The sequence below is a fragment of the Natator depressus genome, chromosome 5 (genome assembly GCF_965152275.1).
Source record: "Natator depressus isolate rNatDep1 chromosome 5, rNatDep2.hap1, whole genome shotgun sequence".
NCBI lineage: Eukaryota > Metazoa > Chordata > Testudines > Cheloniidae > Natator > Natator depressus.
The window spans coordinates 15658305-15681280 of NC_134238.1; the positions used below are offsets into that span (position 1 = coordinate 15658305).

The window sequence follows — 22976 nt, forward strand, 5'->3', positions numbered from 1 at the left end:
GGCTTGGGATGGCTCTGGAGTGCAGCTTTGGGGGAAGATGCAGAGCAAGGGCAGGAAGGAGAATCTAGGCAACTCCAGGGACAGCATGGGTGCAGCATCCACTTAGCCGTCAAGCGTGAGGTGCAGCCTGGCCAGGGCTTCAGTCTCCAGCACTCCAGAGACACGGTAGATTCACCACAGGACACACAGCAACCCAGCCAGGACACTTCCCCTCCCCATCTCCTTTCTGCCCCCAATGCCTTCCCAGGCCCACCCATGGCTACATCCCTGGGACGGACAAACAGACACCCCCGACACATGCAGGCGTAGGGAAGTTCAGTCCAGACTTGTCCCAGGGACAAGTCATTGCTCATCTGCCCTACGCTGGGGCCCACCCAAACTTCCACTTCTAGCCGTGCCCCTGAAGTGACTATAAAGACCAGACCATACACTTTGAACATCATCCACCAAATCCAACAATCCTTAATGTCAGCTAAGTCCGATGTAAACCAAATTTCCCTGGAAGCAAAACAAACCTGGGTTCAAGAATGACTTCCAGTCTCCCACCTATCAGTTAGTGGAGTCGTAGAGACAAGCTGTGGAGCTGAGGTGCTCTGGCAAGGGGACAGAGAGTACAGTAAAGGTCATGGTGTTGCTACTGTAGAACTTCCTGCTGCTATAGCTGGAGCAGCATTTGCTACAGAGGCAGTCAGTTGCCTCTCCTGCTCTCCCTAACGGACTCAGGACAAAGTTAAACAGTGGGCCATTGTAACGTATATAAACCCAGACGTGTGTGCAGCAGACTCCTACTGAAAGAGTTACAGCGCTATGTCAATTGCCATTGAAGATTCAGATTTATACAACGGTTACCAGTTAGTTCCCCATTCGAAATACAGGGATGGGAAACAACATCTCAGATAACAATTGGACTTTTGAATGTTGAGCACTGAAGGATACTGGCAAGGTTATGACCCAAATAAGTCATCTAAACTTATTACACTGATGCACCTTTCTTGGACGAAAAATAAAAATCAATAGGACAAATTCAGTATCATTTTTACTGTTTTATTATGAGGCACAGTGGAGATTTCACAGTTTTCTCCTAGTTCTTTCAATATGGCAAGTACAAAATGCACACAGTATTCTGCAATACGTGCTTTACCTAGAGACAATCTTCAAACAGAAAAAAAGACAGCCACATTTTCTGGCAATGCAGCAGGAACACGGATTTTCAGAGATGTTTATCTTAGACGACAGAACTGATTGAAAAAATAATCAAAGCCCGTATTCGCATGACTTTGGCACTCTCACTTTAAGTCAGGTTTGGTGGATATTTGACAGGCAAACCTAATTTCCTGAAGAGTTAAGGGGGAATGAGACACAAATTTTATTCAACTGGAAAGAGTGTGAAGAAATATTTCAGAAGAGAGAAGTTATAGTGGCTTTACTTTTAGTTTAATTATGAGGACATCATCAAAAAAATCAATCAAGTTATTTTGTTTAGAAATCAGACTTCACAGCCTTTCCTTCATCTTGCAGGATGGTCACCAGATAAAGCTAGGTCGCGATGCTCTGTATTTGTACTAGGTATTGTCTTTTCATTATTCCTTTATTTGGTGAGCATGTAACAGTCGGAGTTAGTTGTTAACAGGCACTGAAGTCCCCAATTTCTCTTAGGCCGTGTTCTCAATGATGAGAGCAATACCTTGTCCACCTCCAATGCAAGCTGATCCAACTGCATATTTGCCACCACGACGCCTGTACAGAAACAGGAACAGTGAAAACAGAAATGGTCTCCCTGATTTACTACAAAAGGAAGTTAGTTGTTTCCCAATGCATTTTGACTATCAAGAGTTTTCACATGCACAATTAAAGAGAGGGTGTTTTGGAACATTAAAAATATATATGTAAAATTTTAAACAGAAGCATAGAAGGTGAAATGTTCCTTCAATGGGATTCAGACCTGTTGATCTGGGGCATTCTAAAGGATAGTATGATGGAGTTGTTCTTTGAAGTTCAGGATACGAAAGAAAAGTAATTGGAAATCTCAGGTTTCAATGTAGTTTAAATGACATGAATGGAACATCATTTTATAGTTCAGTACATTTCTAAAAGCACTGCAGCATTGCTCTGTTAGATGCACATTAGCTGAAGTTTGCTTTATTACCGAATATCGATAAAGTACTGCAGAAGTATGAACAAAAATAAAAAGACATGGTCTCTGCCCTCAAGACATTCAAAACCACGAGGAAACTGTTCACGTTAAGAGTGCAGAAAGATCACTCTTGAGGAGACCAACGCAGAAGAATTTGTGGAAGCAGGTCTGAAGGAGAGGGAAAGCAGTGGAGGAACAAGAAGTGGGAGTTTTCAAGGTGTGTGCTGTGTGGAGGAGGAGGGGGAGTCAACAGAGAGCAAACAGTGAGAAATAAAAGGCCTAATCCAAAGCCCACTGAAGTGTAGGGAGTCTTTGTATTGACTTCAGTGGGTTTAAGATCAGTCCTAAAGGGAGCAGCGATGATTGGAATGAGAGTAGGAGGAAACAAGAGTGGAGTTGCAGGACCCTGAAGTTAAGGACAACGATGTGAAGTGATACAGTGAGAGATGGGAAGCCAGTGAAGGGATTCTAAAAGGGTGTTGAATGGCAGGAGAGGAAGAGGATTTTACAGCTATACAGTGTCCATCCACAACCCCTTGTATTTGCATCAACTTTGCAAACAGTGTTGCGTGTTTTATCAAGAGCTTCAGCTACATACACACCTTAATTCATGAACCAGATGAGCAGTGATCCTTGACCCTGATGCTCCCAGGGGATGACCTAGAGCAATGGCACCTCCGTTGACATTGGTTTTTTCAGGATCTAGGCCCAAAACTTTTTCAACTGCCAAATACTGAGGAGCAAAAGCCTCATTGACCTGAAAACAGCACAGACACAATCAAAATGTAGACACTTGACTTTCCATCAGAATTCACATTTTTAAGGTTCTCTTTGCAATTGTAAGTTGAAGATTTTAATTTTTTTAAATAGAACATGGACACAGGTCTATGACAAAGCAGCAGTGTAAGATTCCCCTTTCCACTCCACCAAGAGACTGCAAACCAGACCTGCAGTGACAATCTCTAGTGAGTAAGTGGACAGTTCAGTCTTCAAAGCTAATCAATCCACAGCTTCTTTTAAACATAAAAATAAAAAATAAAAATGCCAGCAGCAATATGGATACCTGCCTTTTAGGCTTGGACCAGGGCCACTACCATGTTTTCCATATAGCAGTAGACAGCTATCAGAGGGTAACCACTTTTAGTCACCACTGACCAGGGGACGTATTTAAAAATCAGCACCTTAGCGTCTCTGTTGCCCAAGAGAGCATGTCACTCCTAGACAAATTACAGACATGATTTTTTTTTTTAAATAAAGGAGTTTTAAGCTCCTGAAAACAGGAGTTTAGAGGAAGAACTGAAAGAAACTTAGTTAAATGGCCAACAGAAGTCACTGCAACAGCCACATTCTAGGCTTTCCTTTCAGTCCATCATACAGCGGAGGAGAACCTTCTAGATTAAACACATCTCATTAGATTATTAATTACTACTGCTTCTAATTAGATATAACCTTTCTGTCCACTCTGCTCTCCTTACCTCTACCAAATCCATGTCTTTCAGGGACAGTCCTGATTTCTTCAGGGCCTCAGTAATGGCAGGCACAGGGCCTATTTCAAAATTATACATTCGTGAGTAGTTGAAGAATTTTACAATAAGCATTTAAACTATATTGTACATAGGATAGGCTCATCAAGCCCCACCCTGTGAGCCTGAGGGTGCTCATCAGGTTCTCCAACCTACTGTGGGCCCCTAGTAAGTGTTTGGTGGTTTGTGACACCTTAACCAAATGTCTTATTAAGCAATTTGAGGGCTCCAAAACACAAGAACCCTTAGGAGTGACTAGTTGGGAACTTCTTCAACACACTATCCCACAAGCTTAAGAAGTCTCATTACTGCCTTTCTCTACATCCACCCACTCCTTCAGGCTCCTACTCAACACACCATACAGCTCTCTAGCCAATCTGGGGCCTGCCAGCTTCTTGCCAATCCAAATAAGGCCTAACACTACTTTTGGGGTGTTCTCCCTTCCTGCAGTCTTCAGGAGGTTCACGAGGCAGCTGCAAATGCCCCGATCTTCTCCCCCAAACCACTTGTTCCCTCCAGATATACAAAGTACATTAGTAGAGACAGACTTTTTGAACTGTGGTGAACAGGTGTCTAGTTGTGTGTGTCACAAACTGGGAGTTACCTCACTGCATTTGTGGTAGAAAAATTGTTCCTCAGGAGATGCAGGTCTAAGCCATGAAGTTTGAGGTTAGTGGATATTATTTTTTGGTGGATATTACAGGGGGCGATGGTTTAAAAAAAAAAATCACCCTTCTAATGAAACTCAGCTACAACCTAATCTAATCGAATACACTGGGGGAAATTAATCCAAAACACAGAGAGATACTTGAAAAACATAAATGTTAAGGGAGAATTTGGACTACTTGTGAAAAGCAAATTGGATAGGAGTTTGCAATGTGAAGAAGTATCACATTAGAGAGGAGACAGATTATTTTTTATACAACTCTGGGATGACCTCCCCTAGAATAGTTGGAGGACTTCAATACTAGAAAGATGCTGGGAACTCAAAGATAGAAGAATATTAATAAAAGCAACAAAAATGAGTAAGAGACTGGAGAGAGAGGTAAGTAAAGAATAACTAAGGCCCTTTCTTTTTGGCTTTTACCAATTTTTACCAAAAATATTCCCAGATTTTACAAAAACTATTATTCAGTATTTACGAACTTTCAGCTGAATTTTGGATCACCCAACTGCATGAAAATACTGGTTATGTTAAGAAAGTCATATACACTACATTAGGTAGACTAATTTATTAACATAAACACTTCTTAGTGTAAATGCAAGGCTGTAAATAAGGCAATGTAGCGGAAAATATATATGTATATGTGTACACCTTGTTAACGTAGAGTTCGTGAAATAAACGACAGCGTAAAACTTCTCTTATGGTCAATACACACATTTCTCTTTGTTGCTTTTTTATGTCTACCTGTCCCCCAGTATTAACCCAATTATTTACCAAGAAAACAAAGTTAATTTTTGTACCTATTTTCAATTGTTTAATTTTTGTAATAAAGACACTGATAAATTTCCACAAAATATTAAAGTAAAAACCAAAACCAGGCCTTGAGAATAAACTGAATAAAGGGCCTGATTCAAAGCCCACTGAAGTCAATAGAAGGATGTGGGCTTTGGACCAGGGCCTAAGCGAGAATTTTGCAAGTGCATATGTGTGTAGGAGTGTTGGACATCCCACCACACACCTGGTAATATACACAGTGAGTGCCAAGGAAGGAAACAATTGTTAGTTCTCTAATAGGAAAAATGGGATGAAACCAAGCATGGGAAATTACGTTAATATCTTGAGCAATGTCCTAGCTGGCTGCCAAACAGGCTTCCAGGAGAATTGGGAGAAGCTCTATTTACTTGAGTCACTGAACACTAGCCTGGGAAACGCAGGGCAGAGAGTACTGTAGGGAACAACAGAACTTGCTGGGGTTTTTCCCTCCCATATTGAAATACTTTTATGTCGTGTAGTTTTATGAGATGGGGCTCTAACGAGTGAATCTCTTTTCTGACAGAGCTCCTCCTGTCCCCTAATGGTCAAGGCCCAGCACGGCAGATATCATTCTTTACGCCAAAGAGATCAGTGCCGCTCCACAGTCAGATATAGGAGAGACTTGACAGCAGTCTCCCCTATAATAAGCAACTCACATAAACTGTTCCTCCATTGCCAGCGGGCTCAGCACAAGGCCCCCACAGAACACCCAACACAAGAATACTTTCATTATTTTTTCATGCTACCAAAAGATTTGCTTCACGGCCACTTACCAATGCCCATGATGTTGGGGTCACATCCAGACGCATGATAGGCTACTATTCTAGCCAGTGGAGTGAGGCTGTGCTTTTTAAGTGCCGCTTCACTGGCTATAACAAGCGCCCCAGCTCCATCACATACTCCCTTGCAATACAAAGAAAAATAAACATTCTCAATGCACTAATTGCACAATCATTTTATGCCAGAGATATTCATGTAAGAGAAACCTGATGGCAATTGCTTATTACACACATTTAATACACAATTCTATTCTTAAAGGTCAGTTTGTTCTCAATACTAAAATTCTTTTCTTATTTCGTGGCATTTGAAAATTAATACTAGACATTGAGATTTTATATATTTCAGTGTTTTAAAGGAAGTAAAATAGATTCTCTGCCCCGTAAATCTATTTCATATACTTTAAAAGTCAATATGTGGACTAGGATCATCATTAACATTTAATAATTTTTCAGGGCTGTTAAGTGTGCATGACACTTTACAAATACTTGTACCATGTTTTTCCATCTGTGCTGTGTGTTATGCAGGAGGTCAGACTACCTGATCGCAGTTGTCCTTCTGGCCTTAACAAATCTACTAGTCTATAAAATTTACGCCAAAAGATAGGGTACCTAATGTCTCGCTGCTAAGCCCATAGTCTGCTCTAAGTTCCATCAGCACTTGGTTTGGTCTATAGATGACCCAATGATCAGGGTCTTCCACAAAGCACAGCTCAGCTGAAACCAGAGATCTAGCCCATGACTCCTAAATAATTTAAAATGCTCATTGTCCATAAAGGAAAGAACAGCAGCGAGTCCCAGCAGAGTTCCACACAATCAGTGCAAAGTCAAAACTGCGGCAATACTGATTCAAGGCAGATGAGAAAGTCTGGATGTCTTGTTAAGGGTGATGGTACCAGCATAATGCTGGCAGCAGTGGTTGCTCTATGGCATTGCGTTTCTAGAAGAGAGAAGGCAATTGAAGACTCGTTCATTGTAGGGGTGTTGACAAAGCCACCCAGGCCCAAGCTTTGTACTGCAATTTGAGTTCCAGAATCAGAATTATTTTTTGCAGAAGCCACCCTTGGCAGCCCAGTAGCATCTCTGCAAGCAAGAAGTACGGTGAAGAAAGACTATGAGAACCTACTCTACATATAACCCTTCTCAGATCAAAATTCTAACTCCTTATAGTCCATGAGCTCACCGAAGCATTCCCAGCAGTGACAGTCCCATCTTTCTTGAAGACAGGAGGGAGCTTTCCCAGCTGTTCTATGGTGGTTTGGGGTCTAGGATGCTCATCCTGTTCCATAGTCTGTTTTCCTTTCTTTGTTTTCACTTCAATTGGCGCCATCTCAGCATTGAAGTAACCGGCATCATGAGCTGGAGTAGCAGAAAGAAATGACAAGAATTATAATTAAACAGCAGCAGGTGACTGATCAGTGCAGGCAAACGTGTACTTTAATTTTTAATCAACTTTACACTTGTCTATTTGTAGGTATTAAGAGACTGTATTTATTCTATTTAAATTGACTTTTTTTAAATTGGGCAAAAGAATGCAAATAGTTTTAATTTCTTTTTATAGTAAAGAGTCACCCAGTTTTCAATTTGAGTGTTTCAGGCTTAAATAGTGATTCTGAAGTTTACAATTAGATTTGAACAGTACTGAGTGGATATGCACTAGCATTTACATCTCCAATGTACATTTTGTCTTGCTGTTGGTTCTGCATCTGTATGGCTTGTCAGAGAGTTTGAAAGCTGCACAGTTCACTGAGAAAAGAAGGGAGAAACACGTTGGGCCAGATCTTCAGCTGGTGTAATTAAATGTTCTGCGCAGAATTTCATTTTTCCCTGCAGAATTGGTGCTGCCACTAGGGGCCGCTGGACCCCACAGAGCCCAGCTCTCCAGCTTGCAAATACAGGACACTTGTTGCCCGGAAGGGGGCCGGGGGGAAGAAAGTGGGGCTGGAGAGTTTTGGACAGCTGCAGTTTGTCCTGAAGAAAGGAGGCAGCATACAGGAAACTCTGTACAAGCCTGGGACCCAGAATCAGGCTGTTTATCTCTGGATTTCTGGGCTTTAGGGGATGTGGGTGTCTGGGCTGGGGGGCGCCCCATGGCTGGGCTCTGGGGTAAGGGATGCGGATGTCTATACAGTCCCTAACACCTCATTCAGTAAATTAAAAATAAAATCACCATACAGAGGGCTAGTTTGACCACTATGCAAAGAAGATTGGTGTGGATTATGGTATTATAGCTAGAAAAAACCAAAACTTGACTGGTCAGGCACAGTAAGTTATCCTTGAGAATTGGTAGAAATTTTTCCCAAGAAAAGTACATGACGTGGTCACTTACTTGTGTCCTACACAGAAAGGCTTCAAGTCTGCTAGGTAGACAAATACTTTTATAAACAAATTTAGAAATACCAATAGACCCAGTAGACTGGAATGAGGACTGGATATAGAACTGCCTGAGACAGATTTGCCCTCAATATCCAAAAGATCCAGAGGATCCTTTTCATATTTCAGATACTTGAGTTACACATTTTTTGGACTTTTTGTTTTTAAATTTCTGTACTCTATTGATCCTGCAAAAAGTTACCCATCTGCGAAACTTTACTCTCTTAAGGGCACTTCTCAAATGAGTTCAGTTACTCACATGCATGAGTCCTTACAGATCAGGTCCTAAAATTATTATTATTATTAGGGCTGTCAAGTGATTAAAAAAATTAACTGTGATTAATTGCGCAATTAAAAAAATTAATCATGATTAATCATGCGATTAATTGCACTGTTAAACTATAACACAATATCATTTCATTAAATCTCTTTGGATATTTTCTACATTTTCAAATATATTGATTTCAATTACACAGAATACAAAGTGTATATAGTGCTCACTTTATTTATTTTTATTACAAATATTTGCACTGTAAAAAACAAAAGAAATAGTATTTTTCAGTTTACCTAATACAAGTAATGTAGTGCAATCTCTTTATCATGAAAGTTGAACTTACAAATGTAGAATTATGTACAAAGAATAACTGCATTCAAAAATAAAACAGTGTCAAACTTTAGAGCCTACAAGTCCACTCAGTCCTACTTCTTGTTCAGCCAATCTCTCAAACAAGTTTGTTTACATTTGCAGGAGATAATGCTGCCTGCTTCTTGTTTACAATGTCACCTGAAAGCGAGAACAGGCATTAACATGGCACTGTTGTTGCTGGCGTTGCAAGATTAGCGCATCTGGCATGTAAATAAGATTCACATGTCCTGTGGAATGCTGGTTGATGCATGATGCATGAAGGGACATGCAACCATGCTGATGATGGTTTCTGCTCAATAACAATCCAAAGCAGTGCAAACCGACGTATGTTCATTTTCATCATCATAAGTCAGATGCCACCAGCAGAAGGCTGATTCTCTTTTTTGGTGGTTCGGGTTCTGTAGTTTCCGCATCAGAGTATTGCTCTTTTAAGACTTCTGAAAGCATGCTCCCTACTTCGTCCCTCTCAGATTTTGGAAGGCACTTCAGATTCTTAAACCCTGGGTTGAGTGCTTTAGCTATGTTTAGAAATCTTACACTGGTACCTTCTTTGCATTTTGTCAAATCTGCAGTGAAAGTGTTCTTAAAATGAACATGTGCTGGGTCATCATCCGAGACTGCTATAAAATGAAATATATAGTAGAATGGAGGTAAAACAGAGCAGGAGACATACAATACTCCCCCAAGGAGATCAGTCACAAATTTAATTAACGCATTATTTTTTTAACGAGTGTCATCAGCATGGAAGCATGTCCTCTGGAATGGTGGCTGAAGCATGAAGGGACATATGAATGTTTAGCATATCTGGCATGTAAATACCTGGCAATATGGGCTATAACAGTGCCACGCAAACACCAGTTCTCACTTTCAGGTGACATTGTAAATAAGAAGCGGGCAGCATTATCTCCCGTAAATGTAAACAAACTTGTTTGAGTGATTGTCTGAGTGGACTCGTAGGCTCTAAAGTTTTACATTGTTACATAACTGCACTCAAAAACAAACAAACAAAAATCTACATTTGTAAGTGCACTTTCACAATAAAGAGATTTCTTTACAGTAGTTGTATGAGGTGAAGTGAAAAATATGATTTCTTTTGTTTATAATTTTTACAGTGCAAATATTTGTAATAAAAAATAATAATATAAAGTGAGCACTGCACACTTTGTATCTTGTGTTGTAATCGAAAACAATTTATTTGAAAACGTAGAAAAACATCCAAAAATATTTAATACATTTCAGTTGGCAGTCTATTGTTTAACAGTGCGATTAATCGCAATTAATTTTTTTAATCACCATTAATTTTTTTGAATTGCATGAGTTAACTGAGATTAATTGACAACCCTAATTATTATTTTAGACCAGACACATTCCTCGTACAGTTATAACTTCTTCCCCTGGCATATTCATGGCCTCTGGGAAACACACTCACTATTTGCAGTACATGTGTGGGCTTTAATAATTTTCCCAAAGACAAACCTCTCTGCACTAAAAAAAGAAAAGGAGGACTTGTGGCACCTTAGAGACTAACAAATTTATTTGAGCATAAGCTTTCGTGAGCTACAGCTCACTTCATCGGATGCATTGTGTGTTTTCAAACCACAGTCTCTCATTTATATTCAAAGTAAAATAAGTCTTGTTTGGATGAATAATGGCAATTAATTTTTTAAACTAGGGAATCATTTCCAGAAAGTAGTTACTTTATTGTCTTGTTTTCCATTTAAAAAAAAAATATGCTGGCCCAGTGGAACAGGAGCATTTGCAGAACATAACTGAGCTCTTGGGCTTTGTGGGTTCAATCACTGGAAAGAATATTGGCTTCCTTCCTTACAGCAAAGCATTGGTACAGTTACCAGCAATATATCTGTACCAGCACCAGCAAATAGGCTATCTTTTCATCATGAAGAAAACAATGGGTAACACAGGAGAGATAACAGTACTTTAAGGAAAGATAATGATGCTTTTGCCACTGGTGTTTGAGAATCGTAGTTACGCTTGTTTGTTTAGGTTTTTCCACTCAGGGCCTGTACACACTAGCTCTTACTTCAGTATAATTTAAATTGCTCAGGTGTGTGGAAAAGTCACTCCCCCAGCGATGCAAGTTACGCCGACATAAGTACCGGCGTGGACAGCCAATGTCAACGGGAGAAGCTGTCCTGCTGACAAAGCTACCGCCACTCAGGGTGGTAGAGTAATTATGCCGACGGGAGAGCATCTGCACAAGCAGCGCTACAGCGATGTAACTACATCGGTACAGCTGTGTCACTGTAGTGATTCTAGTGTAGACTAGCCTTCAGCAACAGAGGATTCAGACGCTTTTTTTTTTTTAAAAAGGAAAAAAATGTTAAATTAAACAAAAATTGCCAGAGGAACTTGGGGACAGGTGTACAACCTGAAACTACTTTAAATTGGTGCTTTATAGTTTGACTGGATTTGAAGTTGATGATGTCCATCTAACTTTTAATTCTCAAAGATTACTGACCAGCTTTCCATCTCTGCTGTGTTTTCATTGCATATCGGTCACAGTCCTCTCTCGAGATGTTATATTTTGCAGCCAGATTTTCAGCTGTAATTGCCATTGGGGTATTAACATGCTGGTCTGTTAGGCCTGCCCACAAAGAGTCTTCCATCTGCCAGAAACATTATTAAAGGGAAAGTCTTATGCAGAATCAATATTACAGTATTAGTACTTTAACAAGATATTCACCCGTGCTTTAGAAGTTATCATTTAAAAATATATATATATCTTGGTAACTAATTATGTTTTAAAACTTTATCTGAAGCAGCTGCATGTGAAAAGTATTTCTGTGGAATTGGTTACCAGAACAGTAGCAGAACTGAAGTGACAATGTACACAAAGAAAACTGGTGAAATCAACAATGTCACTGAGCAAAAACCTTAATGTGCAGTTCTACCATCAAAAGAGATTAGGGGAAAATAGCTGTGTTTGTCTTTCAACAATTTCCAAATCAAATATGCTCAAGTAAACTGCCAACCCTTCAAATACTCAGCCTGGGCTCAGCAGATATGTCTTCCCTGCAGAGTTACCTTGAGTTATCTACACACCAGTTTCATCTCTGGAGTGAGAAAAGTTACACTACAAAACAGAACTTCATTTGCTGTATTCACTTAAGTGTGATTGTCACTCATGTGTGCCATTAAGACTTCTGGGAACACATCTCATAATTCTTAGGGCTGCACTAATCTGCACTCTATGAATTGTTTACCAGAGAAGTGTGGGAAAACTCATCTGTCCTTTTTGGATCCCAGGAAGGAATCGTGGGAATGCAATGGAAGACTATCAGAAAAGGTTTTCAATTGTGTTCAGTATTTTGAAGCAATGTATCAACTAAGCTGAATTCTGAAAGTTTACGAGTTAATGGATGATGTTTAATTCAGTATAGGTATTAAAAAAATAGTTCTGGAATAGTTAGAAAACTGGCAGTCTTAACAAAAGCTTAGCGGGATCAGACTGACTGTTTTGATAAAACTTTTGTACATTAGATAAAACACCTCAACACCTGAGTCTGAACCTAATCCGCATTAATTTTGGTTACAAAATTATGGATCCAGTGTTTTCTCCTGCTCTGTGAATGAGACCTAATTAAAACAAAAAAATTACATTATCCAACCTTGAGATCTGTTCCGAATTTGGTTCCAAATCGAATGTTTCGGACGATGTACGGAGCCTGGCTCATATTTTCTGATCCACCACAAAGAACCACTTCTGACTCGTTAAGGCAAATTTCCTATTAAAATAATACAGATGCATCATGTGTAGGTTTTAGGGTATTTTATTTTCACAGACAACAGCAATTGCTTCAGTAACATACCTTGCCAATTAGAAAACTAGGTGCATAACTTAAGAAATAATTCATGCTTATCCTGTACTCATTTTCTGACACGGATTTTCAAAAATTTTACAGAATAATGAAACGGCACAATTCTCCGGTCAGTGAGGTACTATTACACCCATTTTATAGAAAGGAGGGTATGGTGAAGAGAGAGCAAGCGAGAAAGAGAGAGAGAGAGAGAGAGAGAGAGAGAGAGAGATCAAAGCCAAAGTTTTCGGAAGTGGCCTCTCAGTTTGGGTGCTTAGCCTGAAATATACTGGACTTAATTTTTCAGAGATGCTGAGCATTGACAGTTGCCACTGACTTCAGAGTTGTGGGCACGCAGTACTTCTACAAAAATAAAACAAATAAAATCAGGCCGTATGACTCTTTTGTGGGGTAACAAAACACTGGCAGCTTTTGAAAACTTGGCCTAGGTGACATGCCTAAAAATCATACAGCAGGTGAATGGCACAGCCAGAAACAGAACCAAGGAGTACAGATTCCTAGTCCCTTGCTCTGACCATTAGGACACACTGCCTCCTCAAACATTTTGCTAAAGCGATTTTTAATTGAAGAGGAATATTTTGAAATCTACAGTAGAATCTCAGAGTTACGAACTGACCAGTCAACCACATGTCATTTGGACCTGGAAGTATGCAATCAGGCTGCAGCAGAGACAAGAAAAGCAAATACAGTAAAGTATTGTGTTAAATGTAAACTAGTAAAAAAAAAGGGAAATAAAAAAAAAAAAGATTTGACAGGATAAGGACTTTCTGTGCTTGTTTCACTTAAATTAAGATGGTTAAAAACAGCATTTTTCTTCTGCATAATAAAATTTCAAAGCTTTATTAAGTCAATGTTCAGTTATAAACTTTTGAATGAACCATCATAACGTTTTGCTTAAATTACGAACATTTTAGAGTTACGAACCACTTCCATTCCCAAGGTGTTCGTAACTCTGAGGTTCTACTGTATTACACAGTGAGCAGACAGAGTTGAAACTATTTTTATATTAATTCAGTATAGACTATTATTAGCCAAACATCAAAAAAGTGTATTACTGGGATTGTATTTTAAATTGTGGAGCACCATTCTGTCAGGGAAGGGAAGCATCTGGTAATACAATTTTTGTGCAAGTCTCGTAAAAAAGTATAAGTAATTGTGGTAAATAATGGACACCTTTGTAAAAACCTCCATGACAGTAAGAAAATTTGGACTTCACCTTATAATTATAACCTTACTCTCTGCATTCAAACTAACAAATACTCTTGGGTGTGTCTATACTAGAAAGATACATCACGGACCTCAATCAGAGTAGCTAACCTCAGTGTATCTTTCTAGTACAAAGCCAAAAGAGTGTGTGTTATGATCAGTTTCGAGAATTATAACCTCAACTTTAACTTTTCTTAATCCTAATCTTGAGGAATTTGTTTTTGTGGCAGAATTTTTTCAAACGGACATTTATTTTTGAACAGTATGATTGCTCAACTTGCACAAAACACTGTTTAATTTTATAAGGCGCCTGTCTTCCTCAAACACCACTCTGCACAAACAAAATTAAACCATGATATGAAATGTTTCATCCTTGGATAAAGGAAGGGTAGATAAACTGTCTTGCGTGAACAGTAAAACAATTTCACTGCTAAAATAGTGGAAGCCAAGGTAGACCTTACCAGCTGAAATCTATACAATAAAAACCTGAGAGATGTACATCAAGGTAGCTCACCTCAATGTATTTTTCTAGTGCTGAAAAATAGGGGGTACAGTGAAAGGTCCGCTTCTTGACTGTGACAACATGCAAACTGTTAACCAAATCAGCTCTTTTTGTTATAGGAATAGAAAGGAGGTGAACTGCTGTTGTTAAAAAAAAAAAAGCCTTATTTATGGTGAACTTCATATGTGAATCGCTATCAGGGCACACACTGAACAGCCGTCTAATCAGAAATGTTTGGAGAAGAGGCAGATTTTATAACCACTAGACAAAGAGGAAGAGAAGTCAGGAGATCTGAGTACAATTCACCAGTGCTGTTCCATTAAACGTACTGTGACTTGCATAAAGTCATTAATTTCTATTTCCCTTGCTTTAAAAGGAGGCTACTATTATTAAACTGTTTTTGTGAAGTGCTTTGAGATCCTTGGAGGACAGACATTTTAGAAATACAAGTCACTGCTGTCACAGTTCCAGGATAACTGCACTTTTGACCCCTTTGTAGCATCCCCACTCAGGTCTCAGGCCTCTAGCCATCACTTCTTTCGTGTTAAAGAACATGTGTTCTCTCTCTTGCCTGGAAATTTAAGCTGCAGTTTCCTCCTTCAACTCACTGTGATCACCTTAAGAAGCCTGACTTCAGTATTTGCTGTCCTGTTCTATCACAAGGGCTATGACTGAATTTACCAGTGACCAACCAAGCTTCATACAGAAAAGTAGTTATTTGAAACAAAAGCATTACAGAGAAAATGTATCTTGAACAGAACAAACAGCTTATATGTATGCATGTCTTACCAGGTGTCACCCACCTTCCTCATGGAGACCTGGTAGGTTTCAAAGTCCTTCAAAGCCTTTCAGCAGGGTCTGTCCCTCTTGTTTAGTCTCATGTCAGTTCCATTAAGATCCTCTACAGTAGGCTGCCCACTTAATACAATTCTTAGTTTTTTGTCTGTTGAGCCTCTTGAACCCAATATTCCTCAGAAGGGGAACTTCTACGCAATTGTTTAGCAGTCTCGGGATTTACATTAGTTACCCCTCAGTGATTTGAGTTCCAGCAAGTTCACTCATGCTAGGTGACTTCCCCATTGTCATTGCATTGCCTGTCTTGTTTCAATAAAAAAGTTAACTGTGCAACACCCAACAGGTAACACCACAAGGCGAGTCACTCTCATTCTTTCATAAAAACATATCAGAAGTTTCTCAGTTCTCCACACTGCTAGTTATTTCAGCTACCCAAGTGGGTACATCAGCAGAAAGCATGAGAGCTAAAAATACTCTGAAACTTCTGAAGCCCAACCTGCTTCTATTGACTCAAGTCGGTGCAGGATCAAGCTCCATGACGAAGAGAACAGAGTGCATCTGAGGGTATGTCTACACTGGAATAAGAGACTGCGGCATGGCCGCAGCTGGCCTTGGCAGCTGACTCGGGCTTGCAAGGCTAAAAATTGCAGTGTAGATGTTTGGACTTGGGCTGGAGCCCAGACTTGGGGACCCTCCCGCCCCTCGCAAGGTCCTAGAGCTTGGGCTTCACCCCAAGCCTGAACATTTACACAGCAACTTTACAGCACTGCAGCCTGGGCCCCGTAAGCCTGAGTCAGCTGACCGGGGCCAGCCACAGGTGTTTTAGTGCAGTTTGAGTACCTTTAATTTTGTAAAAGTGGCTGCTTTCTTGTCCCCCATCCCCTTTTCAACTAGCCCTAATGATTTTTTTTTTTACACTAATTATATGAATGTCTTCAGAAGGTTGAACTGTTATATGCAACACCAGAGCTCCATGGGAAATCCCTATAAATATGGAAAGTTAAACAAATGCATTTGATTTTTAGTTCCAAGGCACTCCGTGCACTTTTAAATTCCTCCTTAAGATATATATTTATTGGGATGCTCACAGGAGATCACTTACTGATAACAGCTGAACACAATCACGGTATTCAGCAGAGAGCAATTCTTCGGCTAATTCAAACACACACAGCACTTGGGTCAGAACACATCCCCTCTCTCACTACAGCAGTTTGATAACAGCTATGAATAATATATAATTGTAGCCCATACGCAGAGAACAAGTATTGTACCTGACAACCATTGGCAATGGACTGGAAACCAGAACCACAGAGTCTGTTGACAGTAAGGGCTGGAACCGGGATAGGAACTCCCACACGCAAACCAACATGCCTTGCAATATAAATAGCATCTGAGGAGCTCTGGAAAGCAAAAATATTGCAGCATTTGTAAACCGCTAATGTACTTGGACAACAGCTGTTTCAATCAACTCAGAACAGAATACCCAATACCTCAGGTAAATGTTAGTTCTGGAGGACGCGATTCCTCGACAATTATAAGCCACAGGAAGCGTTTATATTGTTTCAAGAAATTCCTTCCCAAGGTATCTCCTGAAGGCAGGTGTCTGAACTTATTTCAAGGAGAGACCCTTTCCCACCAGAGCTACAGGTCAGCCTGAAAATGGTACTGCAGCTGAAAAGTTTCAAGTGAGGTATCGGGGCTAACAGTAACTCATTCCCTCCACTAATGGATTATAACCACACACTCAGTAGGGCGCCTCCTGGCAAAGCACCACATCCTGATTGGTGACCACCAATAACTTAGTCAGCCTGTCCAAAACAAAGCTAGTGACCTAGTCATGTGGGTGAGTACAGGCTACTGCATTGTAAGCAATTGTGCCTTGAGACGGTAAGCTCTTTGGGACAAAGACTTGTTTATTCAGTTTCATCCACCCACCCAGGCCACTAACTTGTCTGGTGCAATCTAAAAGATATTACATTTATTTTGCATTTCTTCAGAGAATTTCTAGGGTTCTCAGGTATTATAAGCCCCAACCTGTTACATGGTCTCCAGCAAAATGGCAATTAACTAAAACCCAAAGAAAACAATGCTTGTTCAGTTCTAACGGTGAAGTCATGGACTACTAAGAAGAGCAGTATACCTGGGGCTTGAAATTCAGCGAGAATACAAACTGTTTTTTTAATCAGCTTGCATTTCACAGAAAGACAGGCTTCCCCGGTTTAAATTATCCTGGTCCCAACAAGGTCAATAGAAGCATGGTCAGCCCCTTAAACATAAAAGGGAATCACTTTATTATTAATACTTTGTATTTCCAGCCCTTTGATTTATTTTTGGCTCATTCAACAGCAACCAATTGAACAACAGATGCAGTTATATGTAGAAATGCACTAGGGAAAGGTGTTCAGCAAGTAACCAGGTACCAGCAATTATTCCATCCTACCAACCTGCATGACATTACCCACAATGACACTGTCAATGATCTCAGGGGAGATTTTGCCAGCAGACAGTGCAGCGCGTGTAGCACATTCAGTCAGGTCAGTGGCTGTGAAGTCCTTGAGCAGACCTCCATAAGCCCCAAAAGGTGTTCGCTTGGCTGAAACAATGAACACACCTAGAACACAAACAAGAAAAATCCACAGGTTTAAATTAGGAAGAGGATGGACACGATTCATTTGATTTTCTTGAGATATGGATCAAATCTCTGCGGAAGGTGAATGGACATTAAATAAAGAGATGTTGCAGGTAAATAGCAGAGGTGGAGTACATCAGTGGTTCTCAACTTTTTTTCTTTTGTGGATGCCTAAAAAATTTCATATGGAGGTGCAGATGCCAGAGGTCTGAGGGCCAGAGGTTGAGAACCACTGGATTACATCACCCAGAGGGTCAGTAAGATTACTAGTACAGTGCTCTAAATTTACCTGGGGCTGTATAAACAAAGAAAATATGGTCCCTCCCTAACCTGAGCACCTTACAATCCAAGATACACCAGACACAGCCTGGAAAAATATTTCAGAGAAGGAGGCATGTGTGGAATGAAGAGTCAGGAGGAGAAGCTAAGAAGGATTCCATGAATAAGTGTTTTTTAAAGAGGGATTTAGAGGAAAAATAAGGGAGCTTGAATGTGCAACAGACAGAAATTCTCATATCAGATCAATCCAGTGCTCCATCTAGTTTAATATCCTATTTCTGACAATGGTCAGTACCAGATACTTCAGAAGAATGCACAAGAAAGCCCCAAATGGACAACTATAGAATAACCTGCCTATTGGGGAAATTTCTTTTTAACTGCCATCAGTAAATTGTTTGCTTAGACCAGCAAGCACAAAAGGCAGACTCTATGCAGAAGCACATTATTTTAAATTACCTCATTTTTTTTTTTTTATTTTAAAGGCTTTTACTTTAAAAAACAAAAAAAGTAATTCCCTCATCTAAAGTTCATGGTTTCTGAGGAAAAAAAAAATTCATATTAAACTTCAGCTGATTGCATGTGCGTGCATCTCATACATACCCCCACCCCCCACACACAGTGAAGAGAAATAGCCTAACTTTAATTTTCTACATCACAAATGGAACATATATTGATAAGTTGTAAAAACAAACACTCTGCTTCTAGGTGAAAAGTGACTAGGAGCAAGCCATGAACTTTTACCCATAGCTACTTCCTCAATTTCTTGTCTGGTGAAAGGTGATGTGACACTTGCCATAAGGTATCTAAATGTATTGTAAGAAACTTTAAGAGGATGTATGAAGATGTCATAGTGTGGAAAAAAGACAGCGATTGTTCCTTAGGCCAGTATTTATCCTCATGAATATGTCAAGGCCTTCTACCAGAGACATGTGTTATCTATTACCCCGAAATGAAAAACTGCCTTCTGTTTCTCCCACTCTTTTTATATTTTTGGAGCCCACAATGCTTGTGATTGAATTGATGGATATTGTAAAAGAACTGTCAGTTTAAGGGAACCTTCTGAACTGACCAAAGTTCAAGCTTGCCCACCGTGATGAGGACTGGATGCATTGTTGGAGACTGAGACATCTGATATCCCTGATTTGCCTGGAAGACCTTCTGGGAGTTGCCATAAGGCAGAGCATGCATTTTGTTGAGAGGTAAAAAGAAAAACACTCTGATTTATTGCTTTCCCTCATGGCCATTACGAAACATCTGGAGTCATTACTATTTTCTGGTAGAGGAAACTAGAAAACAGCAGACTGACCTAAAATGTATAGAATGACCATGCATTACTGACATCCACACCCAGCATTCTCAAAAACAAAACAAAAACCCCATACATAACTTTGCACGGAAGGACTCCTTATACAAACCCCATGTTATGAATGGAAATGATGGAAAGTGATGGAAAGTTAAGGAACCATAAGAACACTTGGAAAAATCTTGTGCCAACACAAGAGAATGAAGATCCTGAATTAATAGGGTGACTATACATCCTGTTTTGGCCGGGACAGTCCCTTTATTAAGCTCTGTCCCGGCCGGCCTGACTTTTTGGCAAAAGTGGGCATTTGTCCCATTTGCTCTTGCCAACTGATCAACTAGCATCAACTATATTCTGACTCAGCAGAGCCCACGACAGACTGGTCCCATTCAGTAGGAATAACTTGTTGAGGAGGATAGCATTTCACAACTGAAATTCTGCACTACAGTTACGCTGTAAGCCAGGCACAAAGCTAAACCATAATAATAATACTTATTTGTACTCTGGTTGAACCTAGGAGCCTACTCGTGGAGCAGAGCAGAGCCCCAAGATACTGAGCACTACACAAACACATAAGGAAAAAGACATTTCCTATCATGAAAAGTTTATAATGTAAGTAAATAAGCAATGAGTTTTTTACCTCAATCTCATATACAATCTACCCTTAGCTGAGAGCATCCATTGCTATTTACAGATGTGTTAAAACAGGGGTTCTCAAACTTTTTTTGCTGGGACCCCCTTTAAAAATATTTCAGGCTGTGATGACCTCTCTAAAAAAGAGTGACAACCGCTCCATACCAGGCCATGCTTACTTCTGCGCTGCTGCTGGCAGTGGCACTGCCTTCAGAGCTGCGTGCCTGGCCAGCCGCCGCTCTTGTTACCCCCCCACAATAGTCTTGCAACCTTTTTTTGGGTTGGAAACCCCATTGGAGAAATGCTAAAGTATTACACTTTTACCTTAAGCAATTACACAGGTTCAGTCAGGATGTGAAAGTGTTGTTGGCAAGTGGAAGGATGCTGGGATTTTTACTACGGTGCTGGCCCCGAATCATGATGTAGGGCTTTAATGACAGCTTTGGTCAGTGGGCTTTTCCAAGTCCTGGGTTCATCAGCACCAAAGAGACTGATCAAAGAGTTAGTGAATGCAGAGGTCTTAACGTTACCAAAATATGTTGTTCAAAGTCTCCACACTGAGCAAGACAAGCAATGCTTTAACCCTTCCCCCAGTTTTCTTCTCTGGACAGCAAAGTGGTAACAAATAAGGCCAGCACAATTCACCTTTGCCTTAAATGAATCTACTTCCAAAGGTTAACTGATTGTTAATGATACAACTGTGAATGTGATAAATTCAAGCTCTGGAGCTAATATGGCACACTGGGTTTTGTTGTGGGTTTTTTTTTTTTTAAAAGGGATGGAGAGGAAATACAATTGTAATGTAAAAATACACCCAAATCTATGGAGAGCCAAAATGTGACTGCCTCCCATGGTTTTCAGAGTTGTCTGACTAGCTGGGATGGGGTGTCAGAGCGCTTGAGGCTGGTGATCCAGAGCACACTCTTTAAAAAGTTTCCAGTATATTTTCAACATGCTCCAAGACTACGGACTTAGAGCACTGCCTTTTTGGGCTAGCCAGGCAAAGCCCTCTTGTTCATCGTCCACTGTTTTCTAACCAAAGGTTTATTCCCCCTGAACCTTTAAACAAACAAGGGTGTAATGAAAACAAGGCATTTAGATTAGATAGTTCCTAGACAAAGCCAGTCAGCTATATACTGGTTTCAGACAGATTGAAGTTTTAAACTTTGTTGGAGATTTCTGCATTCCAGGACACCGGAGGCTAATTACAGTAGTGAAATGATGGCCCAATCTCCTGGAGTGCCAACGCACACAGTATGTAATAGACCCAATGCCGGTTAATCAGACAAAACAACACAGGCTTTGAAGAAGTCACTTTTTGAGCCAGAGATATGAGATGAGAGCACAGAGAGGGGAGAGAGACACAGCAAATAAAAATCCATTATTATATGTCAGTGAAAAGAAAACTGTGTATCCCTTTTTACTGCTGGCAAGGGAATGGAGAGAGAATGTTAGAAGAACATACATACATACATACAATTTTATATATATAAAACCATGCAAACACACACACTTACTACAGGTTTCTATTTAAAAACAGTAACATTTTACAGATTGCACTTCATCGTGAAAGATCCCGAAGTGCTTTGCAGACTAAACTGAAAGAATGGGCCCTGCTCGGTTCTTGGCCTCTGTATTTGGTGCCTTATTCTGGTATTACTCAGCTCACCACTGAAATGCAGCTAGTATTGGGCAGTAATTTTAAATAAACAACAAACAGAAAGAGGGAGTAACCAGATTCATGTGTAGTAAAGGCTTACTTCAAAACAAATATTTATTTGATGATCTTTTAATCCTGGCTTCCCACCACCCCTTTTCTGTCTGTTGTTTGTCTGTTCTCGGTTTCGCAGCCACTGCTATAATACATAAACATATTACCAGCCTTGGCAGGATTAAATTTTTATTGGTAAATATTGATATATGTTGATTTCACCACATACACACACAAACTGAGGAAAACATATTTCCGTTGATAATAATCAAAACTTACAGCTAGGCAAAGTAAGAAAAATGCTGTTTGAGAACTCAGAGTCTGACTTAAGGCTATTTACTTTATTATTTTGACATGTGACGTTGACCATGTAAGCAAGATTTTTAAGTTTTTGAATCTCAACAACCCTCATTAGTGTCTGACCCGCATAATTTCCTGCAACAGTGAAATTGTAAATTGATTTAAAAAAAACCCCCAAACCCTAAAAACAAGCTTAAAAATAAACACGACCCCTTAGCCACTGAAATTACAAACGAAATAAAAGATGAATTCAATGAAACCTGGGCACAAGTGGGCTGGCAGCGATTTGCGCCACCGCTCAACAGCTGCAGCGAGGAGCCCCTGGAAACGGAGCCCGCACCCTGCCGGTCTCAGAGACTCGACCCTTTATTGCGTGGAAACGGGGGGGATCACCCGGTAACGCAGCGCAAAAGGGAGGCTGGGACTTTAACGGGCTGCTGACGGGGGACATGAGCGAGGGGCGAGCGCCTTACCTCTGAGCAGGGCCATGGCTGGGCTGGGCTGGGCTGGGCTGGGCGGCGGCAGAGGCCCGCAGGCGGGGGACGGGACTGCCCAAGGACGCGCCCCTTGCGCCCACTTACCCCGCCCCCCTTCCCCGCCGCCGCGCACGTGACTGCCCATCGGGAAAAGCACATTCGGCGCGTTATTCACCCGGCGCTGCGCCGGGGGTGAGGGTGGGGACCGTCGTTGTTCAAGTGACGGCCTCGCGCCAGAGGCGGGTTCCGGTCGGGAACAGGCTCAGGGAGGGCAGCAACCCGCCGCCCGCCACACCTTTCCGATGGCATTGACGCTGGGGGCCGGTGGAATCGGCGCCTGCGGATGCAAAGCTGAGCGGGCTGGAGGGGAAAGG

At 40.7% G+C, this 22976-nt stretch overlaps 1 protein-coding gene across 1 annotated transcript; it reads right to left on the reverse strand.

The window, feature by feature from the left end:
• Positions 1 to 1028: 1028 nt before the first annotated feature.
• Positions 1029 to 22683, reverse strand: ACAA2 (acetyl-CoA acyltransferase 2). The gene is made up of 10 exons (XM_074952353.1): positions 22600 to 22683; positions 17716 to 17882; positions 16543 to 16671; positions 12559 to 12675; positions 11409 to 11556; positions 7094 to 7269; positions 5908 to 6037; positions 3610 to 3680; positions 2737 to 2891; positions 1029 to 1737 (listed from the first exon to the last, which is right to left on the reverse strand). Exons 1-10 carry the CDS (start codon positions 22613 to 22615, stop codon positions 1653 to 1655), a joined length of 1194 nt encoding a protein of 397 aa, XP_074808454.1. The 5' UTR covers positions 22616 to 22683; the 3' UTR covers positions 1029 to 1652.
• Positions 22684 to 22976: the final 293 nt, after the last annotated feature.

Excerpts from the sequence above, each read along its gene's own strand:
- ACAA2 (XM_074952353.1), bottom strand. Across the intron at positions 7,270-11,408 it reads ACAGCAGAGATGGAAAGCTG|CTCATGATGCCGGTTACTTC; the intron begins GTCAGTAATCTT and ends CTGCTACTCCAG. Across the intron at positions 1,738-2,736 it reads CATCTGGTTCATGAATTAAG|GCGTCGTGGTGGCAAATATG; the intron begins GTGTGTATGTAG and ends GTTTCTGTACAG.